The sequence below is a fragment of the Cygnus atratus genome, chromosome 8 (assembly GCF_013377495.2).
Source record: "Cygnus atratus isolate AKBS03 ecotype Queensland, Australia chromosome 8, CAtr_DNAZoo_HiC_assembly, whole genome shotgun sequence".
Lineage (NCBI taxonomy): Eukaryota > Metazoa > Chordata > Aves > Anseriformes > Anatidae > Cygnus > Cygnus atratus.
The window spans coordinates 26,404,216-26,423,729 of NC_066369.1; the positions used below are offsets into that span (position 1 = coordinate 26,404,216).

General features: G+C 40.4%; 1 protein-coding gene across 4 annotated transcripts; it reads left to right on the forward strand.

Moving 5' to 3' along the window:
- Positions 1–54: 54 nt before the first annotated feature.
- On the forward strand, positions 55–10,603 carry BTF3L4 (basic transcription factor 3 like 4). 4 transcript variants are annotated; one of them, XM_035537168.2, is made up of 6 exons: positions 55–190; positions 1,691–1,754; positions 2,631–2,744; positions 5,138–5,339; positions 7,173–7,232; positions 8,160–10,603. In XM_035537168.2, exons 2-6 carry the CDS (start codon positions 1,701–1,703, stop codon positions 8,204–8,206), a joined length of 477 nt encoding a protein of 158 aa, XP_035393061.1. In that variant the 5' UTR covers positions 55–190; positions 1,691–1,700; the 3' UTR covers positions 8,207–10,603. The 4 variants fall into 4 exon arrangements, with proteins under 4 accessions (XP_035393061.1, XP_035393059.1, XP_035393060.1 ...); XM_035537166.2 differs by lacking the exon at positions 55–190 and adding an exon at positions 729–871; XM_035537167.2 differs by lacking the exon at positions 55–190 and adding an exon at positions 800–1,397.
- The last annotated feature ends 8,911 nt before the right edge of the window (positions 10,604–19,514 follow it).

The window sequence follows — 19,514 nt, forward strand, 5'->3', positions numbered from 1 at the left end:
TTGTCAAAGCCAGGAAGTGATGAGAGACGGATGTGGGCGGTGCTGCCGGCCCCTCTCGGCTGGAAAGCGCTGGGGGAGGCGGCGGGGTGGGGGCTGCTCCTCGGGCCGGCCCAGCCCGGTGCCTTGCGGGCAGGCAGCCGGGGCTTCGGGGCAGGGTCCCGTCGGGCAGGCCGAGGCCCCAACACCCCTGGTGGGTCCCTGATCGGAGCCGAGGTGCCTCGGCGGGAGCAGGCCTTGGGTGGGGGGGGGGTGTCGAATTTCTTTCCTCCTGACAAATAAACCTGGTGGTTCTGCAGCTCTCAACGGGGCGGTTGGGAGGGTAGAAGTGGTCATAAACGTTTATTTTTGTTGGAAGGGGGCTTCAGTAAGAGGGAGGGGACACGCAGAGCCGCTGCGAGCCGGGCCAGGTATAGCGGGCTGGGGTGCCCCGGGGCGCCGGTCCCTGGCTGGGCGGGCTGCAGGGCCGGCTGGCAGCACGCAACGCTCGTTTATTTTGCGGGCAGGAACTCCGCAAACGCTCCCGCCTCGCAAGCGGTTGTACGTTTTTTTTTTCCCCTCAAAAGCAAAAGTCACGGCAGGGTCACACTGCGGCGCTGTACCAGCGGACGGCCGTCCCGCAGCGCCCGCACGACCAGCCGCGCCCCCTCCGCAGCAGACTACAACTCCCAGCAGGCCGCGCTTTCAGCCCTCCCTCCCTCCCTTCGCCATGCAAATACCACGAGGAGCCGTCGCCAATCGCCGGGCGGGGGCGGGGTGGGCTCGCGCCGTCACGTGGCGCGAAGCTTCCTTTCTCTGCGCGCCCCTCTTTCCTTTCTCGGTCGCCATCTTGTGCGCACCGCGTGTCGGGCCGCCGAGGGGCCGCCGGGCTCAGGTGAGAACCGCCCCGCGCCCGCCGGCCCCGCTCCGCCGCCCTCGGCCGGCATCGGGCGGGCGGCGCCTGGGCCTCTTCTCGGCCCCTTTCCGGCCCCTTCCCTTCCGCCCGGCCTCGGGGAGAGGAAGGGGAAGCGAGGCCGGGACGCGGTGCTGCGGGCTCTGCCCGTCCCTGGCACGCTGCAGCCGCCCCAGGGGTGTCTCTGCGGCCAGCGGAGCGCTGAGGGCTCCTTGGGGCAGGCCCGCGAGGTGGGCACCTCGCCCTGAGGGGGTTTTGCACCCGCTCCGGGTGTTCTAGCTCTTCAGCCTTTAAAGGTCACGCTTGGCCCGCGGGGGAAGCCAGTTGACAAAGTTCCCAGCTATTGAATTGGGAGAGGAGCTGCCAGGGATCGCTGTGGCAGTGCGTGGACTTCCCTGGGTGGGCAGCTCGGGCATCAGCTGCAAGCAGCAGAGGTTCATTATATGGAAATAGCGCGCGAGGCAGCTCGGCGATGAGTCTCGCTCCCTGGGCTCTGTTAAGCAGAAAGGTGTGATCCTTGAAGCGGTTGTGCTCTACGTGCTGATCTTTGTCTGAGTAGTTCAGCCAAATAATAAACTGCTGCACTTGGAAATTTGCAGCTAATACCTCGAACTGATGTAACGTGAAATGTGTTGGCGTGCTTCATTGTGATACGCACTTCAGCTAAACAAGCTGCTGCTGCACTGCTTTGTGCTATTTAGATGGTGCGGCTTTAAAGCTTTTTTGTTTGTTTGCCCTGCTCCGTTGAGGTTTTTCCTTAATGTTTTAGCAGCTAATTTGTATTTTTATTTCATTCTTTAGACGCAGCACTATGAATCAAGAAAAACTGGCCAAGCTTCAAGCTCAGGTCCGAATAGGAGGAAAGGTAAGAAAAGCACCAGCGATGCACTGTTTTCTGTAACTTACATGTTAAAAGAGAAATCTCTTTAAAATTTCCTTTTTCAAAACATAGTCCAGGGAGAATACATGCTTTAACAAAATTGTATTTTTAAGGCCTGTAACGTGATTTGGATCATAGTACTGCTTACCTGAAATGCAGTTTTCTTTTAGCTCACAGCTGCTGGATGAGTAGTTTCCAGGGTGTATGCTCTTTTTAAACCTTGTGACTTGTTGTGACCTGTAAAAGCTCAAGCTAAGCTTACCTGTTGGTTTTTCCAGTTTCGTCTTCTCTCTGTTGGAAAGTTTCTTCGTTTGTATCAACTCCAGGGCTTATCATTGAGCTCTTTCTTTTCTCTGAGCTAGCAGGTAGCTAATGTGACAAAAAAGCAATATAGGTTGTTCAGTGTGGGCATTTGTTTCCTAACCATATATCTTGGTATTGAAGGGATTGTACAGAAGTTTTCAAAGTAAGAATTCCAGCATTGGTATCTGGAACAGTTTAAAAATGTAAACTGAGTAGTTACAAAAGCGTTTTAAAATCATTGTATTTGTGTTTCGTCCTGGACAAACTAAAGTTCTCAGAAAACATTCTTATATGTTGCTTAATAGTAAATGGTATTTTTATAATCCAACTTGTGGAAAGAGAAAATACTGCTGTTTTTCAGTGTCGTCTTTCATGCTTAAGAAAAATTTCAAAATTGAGACTGACAGCAAAAACTGTAGGTGAAGGGAAGAAAGACAAGAAACATTTTTCACTAGAGCTTTTTCATAGCTTAGAGATGTTGCTTGGACTGTGAGAGGACTTAAATTTCAAGTGTTGGGAGAGTTTGTGTTGCTGACTGTTCTCTTGATTCTCTTTCAGGGAACAGCTCGCAGAAAGAAGAAGGTGGTGCACAGAACGGCAACGGCTGATGACAAAAAACTTCAGAGCTCCCTCAAAAAACTGGCAGTAAATAACATTGCTGGCATTGAAGAGGTATAGTGAGAAAATAAATGTTTCTTGTGTGAAATTAAATTCATTATGTTGTTTTGGTGTTGGTTTTGTGTTTTTAATTTTCTTTCTTAACGAGTTTTACCCTCAAACTCAGGTGTGATTACTGATAGGTGAAGTTACTTTAATTTTTTTGGTCTCATTTACATTGATGCGTACATATCTATAGAGAAAAGGGAAGAGTTTCTGGCCAGACTGTCATCACAGAAGCCAGTAAGCTGCTTGTAATGTATGTCTTTTGCATTAATTGCAAAACAAAACTTCCCTTGATTCTTAACTTCATGCAATCAATTGCCTAATTTTAATATAAGTGTTAAGTACATCTTACTGCACAGGGACATCTAAAGAAGGCGTTATGTGATGCAGAACGTAAAGTAGAGAATCAAAATGCTTGGAGTAACAACTTGCAAGTCTGCATTATCAAAAGAAGGTTCTTTTATTACATGAACATAAACTAGATTTGTTTGTGGAAGTTACAGGAGACTGACATTTCTTACAACACTAGCAAAACTCTACAGAACCAGCCTTTGTGTTATATAAAGCAGGAATACAAAGGCTTCAGGTATTCGCTAAGTATTTTTTGTGTGTATAAATTTTTCCATATAAAGTATTAGCTGGAATAAAAACGACTTCCATAGTGCTGTAGAGAGTGTGATGCTCATACGTGGGGGGGAGGTGTTACTTCACTGTGAGCTCCATGTTACTGTAGTACATGGTTAAAGAAGCATAATATTTAATCTGTGATTAATTAATTTAAGCAGGGTTGCGAGATGCCTCCAGAGGTCACTTAATGCATATCTCTCCTCCAAAGGCAAATACAGATTCAGTATGGAAGGCTGGTTTGCCTGTAAACTTTCATACCTCTGCTGCAGAAACACTTTAATTTGGTTGACTGAATTATGATGTTTATATGCTATGCTATACAAATACAGAGAAAAACAGTCCTTGTTCTTTCTTTTTACACAGAATGTAAGATCTTTATTCAGACACGGTTATTAAGACTTAAAATGTGTTGACGTGAAGCAAGATTATCCAAAATCCTTCTACCTTGATAGTTAGGTATATAATTACAGTTCAGGAAGACCCAAACTGAGCTATGCAAATAGAGTTTGGGGAAGTTACTAGTGTTGAGAAGGCAGATTTTTTTTTTTGTGATTTGTTTTGGTGGAAGAGGATTTTAAATAAGATGACTGCTTACAGCTTTTATCATTTCCCCTCAGTCTTGCAGGAAGGTGACTCCTGTTTTTTCTGTTTATTTTTTTTCTGTTTAAAACAGCTATCAATCTTCAAAGTTGACTACATTAAATCTATGTTCTATATTTGTTCTTTAATCCACCAATTTTTCTCCCTGTAACTTCTACTAAAAACAGCATCATAAAACTCATGAGTTTCATTACAGCTGTCCTTTGGATGAGTAAAACTCTTCCACTTTTTTCTTCAGATAAAATTGTTTTCTGCATAACCATAGCTCAGCCATGCCCAGGAAGAAAAAAGCTTTTAACTCTCCCTTCTTCAAAACTTAAAAAAATGCAAAATAATAAAAAAAAACAACACAGAATAAACTTCAACTGTAGGAGCCATAACAGGCTGCTGTAAGAACTGAAACTGGTTGTAAAACTTAATTCTTGGTAATTCAGAGCACCAGGCAAGGGGAGCAGAATCATTGTACATTGTGCTTCGTTTCAGTAATTCTGTGATGACTCCTCTAGGAGGGCACAGAAACCTGTTCCAGTGCAGCTAATTTATAAATGTAGAACACTGTAAGAGATGTGAGGTGGAAGTCTTTGCATTGGGTAGTTTCAGCAAAGAGGCCAGATTGTGAATCTTGTGCCTTTGCCAATTCTGTTGCAGAAACAATAACATATTCCTGGTGGTAGCTGACACAGATAGCTGTGAATGGCAGCGTCTTAAACTGATACGGCAAAGCTTTTTTGTTAGGGCTTCAGTTTTTAAAGAGTTAGTGCAGAGTTGGAGGTCCTTCTCCCTAGACAGTCCTAATAATAACTGGCTTATGCCTTAAAGGCTAATAGCCTGTATATATTTTTTTGCCTTCCACAAAAATACGTGGACTGTATGGTAACACACAAACCTTTGTATATTTATTGCTTACTATACAGATAAATATGTAAGACGATCATAGTTAAATTCAGACTTTTCATATACTATGTGTGAGCCCTTTCTAGACAACTAACTCATTTGACTTCCAATTCAGGTGATGTTAATTCTAGGTACTTTACCTGTGGTTATATTCTCTAGGAGTACTAGTTTTGTATTTTCTTTATATTTTAAGATTTAAATCTAGTTTTGAATTAATTTATTGTGCTTGTTCAGCAAGATGCTGCAACACTTTGGTAAATGTTATTTATATATTTAAACAGGTGAACATGATAAAAGATGATGGAACAGTTATTCACTTCAACAACCCCAAGGTTCAGGCATCCCTCTCTGCCAACACTTTTGCAATTACTGGTCATGCAGAGGCTAAACCGATCACAGAAATGCTTCCAGGCATCTTAAGCCAGCTTGGTGCTGACAGCTTAACAAGTCTCAGGAAGTTAGCTGAACAATTCCCAAGACAAGGTAGGTGTTTTTGGAGTTTTTCATTGATGATTTAGAGGATACATACAGTGTTGAAACTTCAGCCCACGTTTAGTAACAACACATGACATAAAAGCAATCAAAAACCTATTTGGTTTTATTTATTGGCCACTGTTGTGGACATACAGTATGTGATGGGGGGGGGGTAATCAAATTTTTGTTGATGTTTCAAGATTGTGTATGTGCTGGCCCTCATTTAAAATTAACATTAAAATCTGGTAAGTCAAGCATGTTGTAATTCCGGGCATACAACTGCATGTGACAAAATACTTAGCAAAACAGAAGTAATTTAAGATTTCATATAGAAAATCTCAACAGGTTCTCTTTGTCAGGGTACCAGGTCCGTTTTCTTTCTTCCACAAAGTGTTTTTACTGTGGATATAGAGGAAGAAAACTTATCTTCTATTTTGGAATTCCATTTGGAAGAAAAACAACACTCTCAATTCAAAATCAAATCTTCCAGTGTGATTCCTTTTCTACTCATTTTAAAACCACAGAAGATGGTTTATTTTTTTTATATATATATGTGTATATATATATATACACACAAAAAATGGCATTTGTTTTTATATATATTGTATTGTAATTTTGATGCTAAGTACCGGAGTGTGGAGAGAATCCTGGTTAGAATATCCTCTTCTTGAGGGACCACTGTAATGTGATTTGTAGTGGTCTCAGCTATTCTCTCAAAGCAAGTTTGTATTTTAAGAATAAATGGGAGTTTATTCTTAAATAGCATATTTTATGAAATTGGAATACAAGAGTATTTTAAAGCATGCAAATAATCAGTCTGATTTTGGTGTTTGTAAAAGCTTTCTTTGACTGTGGAATAGGTATGCTTCTCATTTTAAGTCCATATCAGAGTTCATGTTTCATGTGTGTTGCCAAAATTAATTCTTAATATTGAAGTGAAGTTCCAGTCCCCAGTGAAGTTGGACATTATAAATATGAAAAACGGTTTTTAGACTTTTTTTTGTCTTGAATGGTAACTGAAATGGCCGTTAAAAGGGCTGTAATTGAATGTGTTGCACTTGTCCCTCTTGGGAGTTAGAAAGATTAGTTTGTTGAAAATATTAAACCAAATAATGTACTATTTCTTCTAAATTAGTAATTTCATTCTCATCTATATCTCATATTCAGAGTTTAATTGAAAGTAATTTTATTCTTCCTTCTTATTTTACTAGTATTAATAGGTAGAAAGATGGGTAACCATAATAATACTTCTTCATTACAACCTCAGTACCAATAAATTCTTAATGTGTTTCCTTAGGTAGCACAGAAAGCTAGTTTTAAATTAAGTGGACCAACATGAAGAAATTCTTTTTATTTTACGTTCTTGGATTTCTCCAGATTACGTGTAACATGGTCCCAAGTTTCATCATGACTTATGGAAGAATAGGTTTCATACAGGACCCTTGATGTGGAAATACTTTTTCCTACAGTTGTGGCCTCTAGGAAGTCAAATCATGTGATATGTTGGCCTTGGATTGGTAGCATGTTATTGTTACATTAAAACACATGGCTTCAGTTAGAAGATATAGTTACACTGGGGTTTTTCTGTATCGTTTGATCTTTTGTTAGCTCTGCATTAATATGCCTAAGCATTTGAAAATGTCAGTGTTAATACTTTAATACAAGAGTGTTCACAAGTGGACCTTTTAATCACGCTGATTACTGTTGATACCCAGTCATTATGTTTGTTTCTCAGAATGAGGGAATGCCTTCTATTTTCACCCGTATGTTACCTATTTTTGTTGTTGTGTGGTTGTAGTAACTCTGTACAATGAGAACTTAGCACCAGTTTTCTTTTTACAGTGTTGGACAGCAAAGCACCAAAATCTGAAGATATTGATGAAGAAGATGATGATGTCCCAGGTGGGCACATAAACATACACGTCTGTTTGATGTACAAATACTCAATTCATGCGCTTGAGTACTTAGCTCTTGATGTGATTATTCTACTCATTTGCTAAGGCAGGCTTCATATACTGGGCAGCATTGCAATAGTGATGACTCTGGATTCCAGCTTTTGAAAGTAGTTCGCCTTGCACAAATTGCTTAATTCTTAGGTAGAAACAACTTAAAATACCTTCAGGGAGGTTGAACAGGTGGCCTAAATACCCAAATAGGGCTTTAGGGCTGCAAAATGGAGTATCTGTAAAATGATGTGATTGGCACAGTGGTCAGGGTGTCTTTTTAAATCAGGGTTTGGGGTGGGGACTCTTATTTCTGCAGTAGAAGAAATTAAGCTTCTGTCAGTGTCTATTGGCTTCTCGAGAAACGTTAATTCTAAGTTGTTGATCTGTCAATTGATAACTATAAATCACCACGTTCTTTTGTATGCATCATCAGTATGGCGTGTTAGCTAAAACAATGAGTTGGTGACCCAGATGTTTGATTTCTTTTGTTCTGGCACTTAATTTTTCTGACCTTACGTAAAAATGTACAGGTCTCTTCAAAATTTTGTTTGCTGGAGTACAGCAGTTAATAGGTGCATAGCTTCAGACAATTGTTAAAGAGTGGCCATTGTTCAAGACTCAACTGCATATAGTAGAGCACCTCTGAAAATCAGATCTTACTCAATATTAGAACTTACGCTCTTTCTGAGTGTTCCTGCATGTCTAGTTCTTTGAATGCATACAAACTCTATTTTCTAGAGCAGTTTGAAATCCTCCCTTAAAAAGCGTGCGTGAGTATAGTTGAGAACCACTTAACATTTCATATAATACATGCATTTTTCATTAAATGTCTGAAGGCATCGTTACTGGGCATTACTGTATTAAATATCTTCATCTCTTTCAGATCTCGTAGAAAATTTTGATGAAGCATCAAAGAATGAAGCTAACTAAATCATTAATAGTTCTGGAAGCTGGCATGGACTAGATTTAAGAAATCAGCTATGTGGTTCCAAAGTTTTAAAGAAACAGAGAACATCATCTGTTAATAGTTCAGTAATATAAATATTTTGTATTTTTATGATGCTGTTTGTTCAGCATTTTCTGTCAGTTGATTTTGCATTTTGCACTTACTCCCAAGATCTACTCTTTTGGTCAAAATGAAATGTCAGTGCAGTTTGAGGGGTGTGTGCATGTGCGTGTGTGTATGTGTGTGGGTGTACATATAGTGGAGAACAAATTGGAGAACACTTATTTAACCTTTCCCACTTTTATTTTGGAAGTAGAAATAAAATGAATCTTCAGCATCGTTACTTTTGATTATCATGGAATAGTGCACAGAAGGCAGTGAAGATAAGTTCTGTCCGCATTTTGTGACCTGAAGGCTTTACACCATTAAAATTGGGGTTTAATTTGCTCTAACTATTGTACTTTCAGATGTCTTTCATCCATGTTGAAATGTACACGGTATTTGTTATCAGCCTTATGTTGATCCCAGATGATACCTTAGACGAGCTATTTTATCAGCTTGTTTGGTACAGAAACTTTTTAAAAAAAGAAAACTCAGTCCCAGAAAAGTGTGATTATTTTTTTTTTCCTTTCTCAACTTTGACTCCTTCCACACACTTAGCTGTATGTTCTCCTGTTGATTGTGTAGAGTATATCACGTCAAAAGGAAAACAGATCCCTTAGTTTTCTACCATCAGGTCACTTACGAAACTCGGAGGTCTAGTTGGTAATAGTCCAGTGAACCAGTTTTGCACGGTAACAGATTTTTGCTTGAATAACTTCAAGCTGTTCCCTTGGCATGACTGCATTTACTAGCAGCTGATGATCCACTGTCACTAGAAATTAAATGCACCATGTGTGCAACGTTTAAGGTGGGAGGAAAGAGTTGTTGACATCTTGCCTTGCCTCCTGCTGGGCAGTTTGTGCAATGACTGGCTCTAAAGGGATTTTTTTTGCCTGTATTTTACCTTTGCCTATAACCTACCTCTGGGTTTGGTGTCATCTACGTAGTAGCTTACTAAAAAGACACAAATGTTCCTCAGGCATAAAGAGGACATTAGGAGGTACCATTGGTACAGTGCAGTATTTATGACCTTCCCTTAAAATGCTTAATGTGAACCTGTTTTCTCAGAGGCTGTTTCAAGGTTCTTGATGTAATGTGCATTACAGTGTAGTTAGACATCATTGTAACCTGTGTCGAGGGCAGCTGTGGCTTAAGAAAGCCGTTTTTTCCTTCTACATCTGTCACTTAACTATGGCTTAATTGGAACATATCAGCTTTTTATGTAGGTTCATAGGCTAGAAAACTGTAAAAGTACAAGGTAAACAATACATGAGTCCTGGTGACGACATCATAAAACCATGAAAGCAGAGCTGTAGTGGTTTGTCATCTGAACTCCTCAATTTATTTTATAGGTCTTTGTTCATTTCTTTGTTATTTGATATACTACATGGATCTTGCTACAAAATAAAATAGCAGTACAGAAGAGGAAATGTCCCCTTTTGTATGTTGTCTCATCCTCCCACCCAGCAGTAGCTGAGGAACAACTGGTGGATGCAGCTGCTGTTCTAAACAGCAGGGCCTCCTTGCTGACAGCTCCTGACAAAGATACATGCAGGTTTAGGGAAGATCCTGTTAGAGCTTTAGGATTTCACACTCCCATATATCCACTCTCCTATTTTCTCTGCAGTGTTGAATGGAACTTTGGTCTGTTGTATAGCTAACCTTGAATCGGCTGCAGATTCTTCGGTTTATAAGGAAGAGATTTCTTCATTAACGTGTGCGCAGGCACACTGAATTGCCTTTTGCTTCCTTTGCAAGCTCAAAGAGCAAATGAAGGATACTAGGAAACAGGTATTTGCAGTGTTCTGCCATTTGCTTAAGGGGCACGAGTGAAGAGCACTTCAAAGTAGCAACTGTACTGAGTTTGCGGTATGGGATGTCCCCCTCTCTCAAATACTAATCAGATACTGAAAATTCATGCTTGTTGATTTCTGATGTAGGAAGTATGTTGAAAGTAATTTTGTGAGAGATTAAGAGTAAGCATTGGGTTTGGTAAACTTCTGTATAGTTGAACTTCCTGATTCTTACAAAATATTTGTTTAATTTTTGCTCTTGGTCGTCATGAGAATTTACATGTTAAACTGTCATTCTTTCATATGTTTGACAAGCAGTAAACTAACTAAATATGCTAGCTTATGTAGTTTCGTTATCTTCAGTTTTTCACTGTATCTGAAAACAGTCAACCACTTATGATTTGCTGCTGGAAATACTAGAGCTTATCAATCATTAAACTGATTTTAATTAAAATTAACCCATCAAGGCTCTTGTGGGAAAAACTATTTTTCTTCATATTTTTTCATGGTAAACTCAGTGTTTGTACATGCTGATGGAAATGCAGAGTTATGAAGTGTAGCGATGGGGGAGTGTTGCTACAGTAAAAAAAATCCCTACAATAAGGTGGACAGGTGGTGCATTAAAATGTTCTTTGGCTTCTGTAGTGAACTTGCTCACTACTTCAATGCTGTTGACATTAAAGATGTTGATAAAGTTACTGACATACTAAAGATCTTGGTAATAATTTGGAAATAGTATTGGAAAACAGAGTCTAGGTTGAAACTTCTTGGACTGTATGTGAGAAAGCTGAATTACAGAAGACTGAAAGAATCGAGAACTTGGCAAACTTTTAAAACTGCAAACACTGGTATTCTACTATGACTGCCACTAGGTCTGTGTATTTCCCTAGTTTACAAAGAGGAAACCTGGAACTGACTGGCCTCAGGGAGAAGAGCAAGTCTGTAGAACACTTATGCATTTGCTCTATGAAAAGGTGTGCGTGAATGACAGATGGCAGTAGAACAATTCAGTCTTTGGTGCTGGAGACTTGGTACTGAGTGCTGGGATTCCTTGTGCAGTGCTTGGTGACAGATTGAGTTTGCAGAAAAGCAGTGGTAGGGTGGAAGAAGTGTATAACAGAACGTTTGATATACAGCAGACTGGAGAAATAGGGTTCAAGTACATTTTTCTTCAACTTCTGAAAATTTTTTTAGACTTTAAGTTGTCTAGGATTAATTGAGGAGTGCATAGAATTGGTAAGGGTGAAATCAGAACTGCTACTGAAATATGTTAATTCCCTACTATTTGTTAACTTTCCACGGGAACTAGGAGTTGTTCATGAAATCCCTTCTGCCACCATCTTCACAAATAATGTTTTGGATTCAATATGCACCAAGTGGGCACTGATGGTTTTAATAGTGATTTGTTTACTGAGCAGTGTATTGATTGACCAGCGTATTGCTTTTTACAGGAAAGAACCAAGGCAGTTATAAAACAGCATGGTAAATCTGTGCTTTATGTGAGTGTTGAATTCATGCCTCTACTAAAGAGTCTCCCAGTGAGGAATTCTCCTGTTTTTCCCTGCAGTCAGCCTGTGCTGCTCCAGATGGTAGGGACACGTGCAGGGGCTTAACAAACCGTGCACTGTAAGTGAACTTGGGTTATAGAACTCTTCCACTGGCCCTTAAGATTAGCATCATTGTATTATTTGAAGACAGTAGTGTTTTGTTCAGCAAAGTGGCCAGATCATTCTGGAGATCAGGATTACACTGATTAAATGATCCATGTTTTGTAATTGAGCAAATGAAGTGATGCGGAAACAGAAGCACATCATAACAGCCATAGCAGCTTTATGGAAGTGATTGCAGAAGTACAGGGAATGGTTATTCACATTCAACTATTTGCGTTCCCATCAAGTAATTTTTTTATTTATTTTTTCCCCCTTTTCAAAGACCAGTTTGCAGACACTGAAGAACTTCATGGATTTATTCAGAAACATGGGGGCTGCAGTGCCAGACAAGAATTCAGTTAGCCAAGCAGAGCAAGTGAAGAGACTAACTCTAAAGTCGGTCTTGCTGGTATGTTTGGGTGGAAGCTTGGGTTCATGTCTAGAACAGGGTTATTGGGAACTGGGCTTTTATTTTGGACTTTGGCACTGTATATTTGGCAAGAAGAAACAAACTTACACATCTTACGGTGCCTTGGTTTGCCTTCATTTTGGGAGCACCGCTCTTCCTCATACAAGTACGTAGTATGTAAATTAATATAAAATGGAGATGGCTCTTCAGAGAAGAGCTACGTCTATACAGATGTTACAAAAAGCTACTTCTACATGGTAAACAATGTTTGGGGGGTTGTCAGTCCTATTAAATGCCATCTCGCTAAACAACAGAACCACAGCTTGCTCAGGCACAATTTTCTCTTTGCAAGCTGGTATCTGTCAGGTTCTCAGATATTAGTTCTTCTTTGAACTCCCCGTTGTGGATGGATTTAATAACTATGCTAAATTTGTTGCATCCTTGGAGTAAAAGGAGATTACCTGCTCATTTGAGGCTTTAGAAGTTGTTCAATATTTTTGATAAGGTATCAACAAAGGCAAAAGTTTAAAGAAAAAATCATATTCCAAGGCTTTCCAGTGTATGTCTAGCTGAATAGGAATTAGGCGACCTCTCACCCGTTCTTGCAACATGCTTGCAGCAGCTATAGTAACCGCTTATTGTCAGAAAGTAATATTAGAAAGTATTTGATGTATTTTTAGATGATCTGATGCAACTTAACAGACAAAGAAGAGCCAGTGCCGTGTGACCAGCTTTCTCCAGACACTGGGAAATGTTGCACAAACTACATTTTCAGAAAATCAGATCTGACTTTGAGGCCATACGAAGTTGGAAATTTCCAAGCGATGCAAATTATTGCCAGACATAGGTAAGTGAAGGCTTAAAATCTCAACAGATTGTCAACACCTTTGCACGCCAGGACTAGTTTCATGAAAGGCCTGTACCAAGCTTCCAAACCAGCAAGAGAGGCAGCCCTTGCCTTGCTTTACTTTCTCAAGTGCCAGCAGCAGTAGGTGATCTGAGAGGTCACCTAGATCAGCTTGGCTGGTTGTAAATGACTTTTTTGTAAGTTTCCAATATTTTTTTTAGCTCAGCTGATTGTTAAGGCTGACCACACAGTTGTGCATGGTAGCACGTGCCAAAACCTTGGTCATTCCTCACCCTGACAGCTTGCTTAGGTTGGTTTAGCCAGCTTGTGAAACTCCATCCCGCACCTGGGTGGCAGTGTTTGAGCCTGCGGTCTCCTGCAGAAGAAGCTGTCTGTACAGGGTCTGCTTTGGTTGTCTTTGCCTTGCCACTTGATAGATGGCCGGCTTTGACTCTCTGAAAGAAATGGTAACCTTCCTTTAAAAGAAGAACATCTGCATTGAGTCCTTTTGTGTAGGCTTGGCAGAGATGGCCATCACATAAATGGGCCTTGCACGCTGAGCTAGCCTTTTTCCATGCTGCTGCTGCTTGCTCTGCTTCTGAGGCTTCTCTTGGCAAGGCAATATGGGGGAGCTTGCAGTGCTGCTGCCAGGGTCATACTGAGTTTGGGAAGAAGGGAAGGATTTACCATTATTGATGCCTTGGGCAACAGATCTGGTCAGATTCCATAGCTTGCAGCTTATTTTTAAACTTTTAATTGTGAAACAGGAGGTTAGTGCTGGCAAACTGGTAATGTGTAGGCAGTGCCTGCAACGTGGGCTGATAAGCTGAATGCAGCACGTGGCTTCAGTGTGCCATTACCGCAGCCACCGTCTGACCCAGCCATCCCTCTGCTCTGCAGCCACAGCACCCAAACGCAGCCTTCCCATCGTGCCCATTTTGCATGACTTTGTAAAAAGTGAAAAGTGATTTTTCTGGGGCAAGCTGTTGAAGTTTCAATTCATGCTGCAGGTTCCTGTTCGTTGAAAACCTCAGACAGTAAATAGCTTTCAATGTGAACTTTCAGAAAAAATTGCCATCTCTGACGAGATCTTGTTTCAAATGGGTTTCTAACACATGGTCTTTAATCGAAAATAGCTGTAACTTGCTCACAGCATTTTCAGTCTCAAGGGAATAATGATGCAACTAAAGTTCCTTCTCTGGTCATTTTAAAGCATTTGTTCTGTTTCTGGAGACTGAGTGACAGTTGTAAGTAGTAATGGCTTGCATTTTTGCATGTTTCTGAAAGAAAGCAAATAGGGATTAAAATAATTCTTACAAGGGAAGTAACCCTTGTTAATAGTCTTTTAAGTCTCCCACAGCCTGATTTCCTCAGCTTGACTGGAAGACCAGGATTTCTCACAATCTGCTGCTGGACATTTGAGTACTTTGCTGAGACTTCTGTTTTGACACAAAAGAAATATCAGTTTTCTGAAAAATAGGGAATGTATTACATATTCTAGTCTTTTCTGCGTCACTTTCCTCCCTGCCCCATGGTTTCTGTGTTGTAAATTATTAACATTTGAACACAGCAATATTATAACCTTTATCTATACCGCCCTTTGAGTTGCAGAATTGCTTTCATTGGCAGTGTGCACCGAGAAATCACGTTGGCCATTTCCAACTTTGAAATTGTAGTAGTTTATCCCATTACATGGTGATTTTTCCAGCTTGGTTCTCCTGAAAAACTTGAAATGGATTTTCCATTAAAAAATATTCCATCCGTTCTTTTCTTTTAAAGGCTACAAGTCGAATTTGAAGGGATAATCTAGCTATTGTTTCTAGTGGTACGTGTTCTCTCCTGATGATTTTCTTAAATTATAGAAGGATTTTTTTTTTATAGTGCAGGCTTGGTCACTGAGAACTTGTGAATTCTGTGAGCAGGATTGCTTGCTCTGTGGCAACAAGCAGAGGTATGTCATTGACATCTTAACTGGCAGAAACTTTCCCGTGCATTCTCTCTTTCTGGTTTTAATCTGCAAAATAGTCTGAATTTGCAGTAAACTGCAATAAGGCTTAGAGGTCTTACACCAACGTTTTCTCAACGACTCACAGTTCTGTCATCAAGAATGTATATACCAAGTGCATCTTCCTTTGTAACTGCTTTGTCGTCTTCCTCTCTCTGTGGTTGCTGTGAGTACTGCCTGAGAAGCAGCTGCTGAATTTGGGCTGCCTGACATCACAGGACGTGTTAAAACTTTCAAACTGCTGGGGCCTTCTTGGCTTTTAATTTCTTGGGATGACCAGTATTTGACAGGAAAGAGCAGATGAACAAGTAGCCATTCAGAACAAGACTTCACTTGCCTCGAATAAACATGATGAGACATTCTTTTTGGTATTAGTTTCTCTGAGCATTAATTCGTGTTAGATTTTTGTATGATATGTGCCTTGATTAAATTTTTGCCCTTCTGTGTTAGCTTAGATAAGCCAAGATGAGAGAGGTGATGAAATAATTATCTTTAATTAGTCTTAACCTTCTAAACAGTCACACGGAAAATAGCTGTTGGAAGTATTAATGCATTGTTTTTATTGTGCAGGTAGCCAAGCTTTAACAGTTGTTACTACTGTAGTTAAGTAATCCTGTTACAGCAAAAATATTTGTGATTTTTATGCTCAGAACATCTCCCTAATTTGGTAAAAGCTAAAATAAATGACAGATTACAAAGAGTACTTTTTTTTCCTGCTCCCCTCCCCCTCAAGCAGCTTCCTGATGTATTTACTATTAGTTTACTATGCATTATTCTATTGAAAAACATTGTGAAAAACATTCTATATCCTTGGACATATTTTTTTTGTCAGTCATTTATGGTCAAAATAGAATTGTACTACAGTTGCTTATCCAGATGACTCTTATGCAATAGATCTCACAAGACCTTTCTTACATTAGGGTAAACTTCTATCCAAGGACCAAATACTTTTATTGGTACTACCAAACTTATAGCTAAAAAACCTAGTGTGTACTTACCAATTATTGTAAAAAGCCATAATGTAAGCAGCAAATACAGCCAAAATTATTTTGCAAGGGTTCTGGCAGTTTGAAATGAAGTACCAGCCTTTTTAGCAAACTTAGGATATTCATCTGACTGACTTTTTAGTTATAAGCCCGAACAGTTTACAGACTGTATTCTCATTGAGATGAGGAAATAGCTGGGCAGGGCTTCCAAAGTGCTCTGACTCACCGCATTTCACACAATCTCAATCATGTGATTTAGCAAGGCATAAATAAGCCTGTTTTGTATAGGCCTAATTACACCTAGTGAAGCAATGTCCTTTAGCTAGAGCAGGGAGTTGCCACACACTGTTGTGAAGTCAGAACATTGCTAGGAGGAGAACAGGATGGTTCAAGCAGGGCCACGAAGCTCATTAGAGAAGTGGAAGGAGCATGTGTCACTATAAATGTTCTCTCCAGGTGTACGCTTCGATGTGATTTAGTGGTGGGCTTTGTCTGTGATAAGACTGAACGATTCCCTGTTTGCCATCACTGCTGACCTAATAAATGACATGGTCAAGACTAGCATGTGTCTGGCTTTTGTTTTCGTATTTCTAGTGAAAGAAATGAACTAATGGGAAAAAGGTTGCAACGCAACTTGCCTGGAATAACTAGTGACTTGTATTCAGCATGGAGATCTGTACAGTGGCACCAGTGACATTGTTGCTTTTACTCGCTCAGTTTTTCTGTGATAAGGTGTCTATATGGCAATGTTTGCTGGTTTCCTGACTCCCTCAGTCCATAGAGTTCAACATCACTCCTGGCAAGTGGGAATTGTAGGTATGTTTCCATGAATAAGAGGGACTAGCACAGGCTGATATCCAAAGCACTTACTGAGCTGGTGCAGCTGCAGTTTGTGGGATATCTTCTGCCATTAGTGGAAGCCAGTGCCGTTCCAGTTGTTATTGGACTAGTGCTTGTATCTCCAGGATTGTCTGGTTAAACACCTGGTCAGGGGAGAATGCAATGTGCACTTAACATTGCATCATCGTATTGTGTAATATGCCTTACTGGATGCTAATTCCTTCTTACACTGCTTTCTGTAAAAATACAGAGTAAAAGATGGTTCTTTCCCTGGAGAGCTTATAATTTAAGGTATAGTCAAGCTAATAACAACTAGTTTTCAGTAATTTAAAATGTCAGTGCAGGGCTCAGGGCTTCCTTGCAGGGAAAAAGAGCAACAGTGTCCTAGCACAAGAGGACACAGCTAGCAGGATCCATCTAACACATACTCCCTTTGGAACAGAGATAGAGTTGTTGAACAATCCCCATTTTGTGGAAATTGCTTTGAGGTGTTTTTCATCCTGGCCAGGTGAATCATTCTTGTTTACTGGTCAGCTTTAATTTTAACAGCCTGCCATGCTAAATGGCATTTTTTACCAAACAAATTTCTTGATCAAAGACTTTAGTTATGGAGACCACTTTGAACTCAGCTTAAGAAGCTCACTCATTGCTTTCTAGTATTTGAAGCCCTTTGCCTATTGCATAAATTACAAGCCGAAGGAACTCCCCTTGGTCCCACACCTGAGTTATCTTGAAGTTCAATCCAGTCATATTTTCTACCCTCCAATTTGTTAATCACCTGTACAGTGCCACAATCATGAAGCTATGAATCCACCCACCGCAGTTTCTCCTGTATTCTCGGATTGCTTTCTAGTAGCCTTATCTTTTATTATTCAAGCACTCTACTTGACATGTACGTTCCCTTGTTACCATATGACATAAAATTCTGGCTTAGTGTTAGCTTGATTCCTTTATTCATCCAAGAGATAGGATTCTCTTCATTATTACTAAGGTGTTCAGCTTTTTGCAAACTATGGGAGGGGATGTTTGCTCATCAGTTTTCTCAATGTTAAGCACTCGCTTTCCTTTGGGGAAACAAGTCAAAACTTTTCTTTCTGGCTCTTCAACAAAGGAATCATCTTCTTACAAAAGAAAGAATGAAGGAGAGAAGCTGCACTGTTTTCGCTTCAGTTTCAAGACGTTTTTTCTCTTTCTTACCCTTCAAAGGAGACCTTAATTCTATATTTGGGCACCTTTCTTATCTTTTGATGGCTAGTTCAGGCATGAGTTGTCTATCCAGTGCAGTTAGCGCTATTGTTTTGCTTTGCTACAATTTATGCAAAGCTTATTTTGTATCATTTTTATAAAAAAACATTTATTTTAACTCTGTCCAATAAAGAGAGTAAGGAATTTGGTGCCAATTATGAGATTGCTGTATAGAGGTGTGGGGAGCAGTGGCACGGGGAAGAAAGCAGCTATCAAGGAGTTCAAAAGGCAATATGAAACAGGGAGGTAGGCCTGCGTGCTGCAGTGATGATGATGGAGGGAAAAGAAAAGGGGATCTGCAAAATAACTAAATGCCTATGGTGATGCTGAACTGACATTGCTGCATGGGGGGATTACGCCATCTGAGGTGTGCTTCAAGGGAAGAGAATTTCTGTTACTGCCTTCCCCATCCCTGTTTTTGTCCAAGGGACGAGGAGGGGTGCTCTTTGTACTCCGTGCTTCTGGAGTCTGTATGCTTGGGCTCTGCTCTCACCTCTCACAGGTATTCCTGGTACTGGCTGAGAGTTTACGGAGGGTAAGTGGAGGCCAGGAAGGCCAGTTGTCTCCTGTGGCCAGAGGCCCTTTTCCACAAAATGATTGGGGACCACTGTTTTATTCTATGTTAATTTCTAATAATAAATGGATAACATAATTGTGTATCGCTTCCCAAGTTTATTCAAATATCCTTCCCTCTCTCTACAGAGAGTTTTCTCTAGTATCATATGTGTTACTTGGCAATCAGGGAAGGTGAGTTATATCTGAAAAAAAAACCCTAAACATCAACAAAACCCCACCTTTTTCAGCCTTTCTCTGCTTTATGCTTGCCTGTATTGTGGCAGGCTGGAGGGAAGGTGCCAGTGCTGGAACCAGGCCATGTGCATAGCTGGACAGAACAGTCACTTATGTCTCCTTTTTTTAGAACTCTTAAAAAGATATCAATTTCAGAAAAATAGTTCCTAACACAAAAATATCCTCATGTGAATGTGATCTTCAGAAAGAAAATTAAGTGGATTTTAACTGTCTTCCCTAGTGAATTTATGGTGCGGGGAATTTCATGTCAGTTCAGCTGACTGCTTCATTTTTCAAAGTATTTCACTATAGGTTTTACATTTTCAGTTAAGCTGTTGCTATTTAAAAAGATGACTTCCATGTCATTTGCAAAGCATGTAGAAGCTGGAGGCAATTCAGCATTTTGACACTGTTAATTATCTGACGGCCTGTCATGAAAGTAGGCTGTAATTAAACGATATGGTAATTTTGGTCATGCTACTTTTCAAACTATTTTTATGTCCTAGCATAATAATTCAGGTGGTGACATCATGTGTGCTTCTCCTTCCCCAGTGTCTACTCAAGAATTGTTGTTCATGGTTCAAAATAGCTGTAAGAAAATCAATCCCAATGAGATCTTGGTGAAAG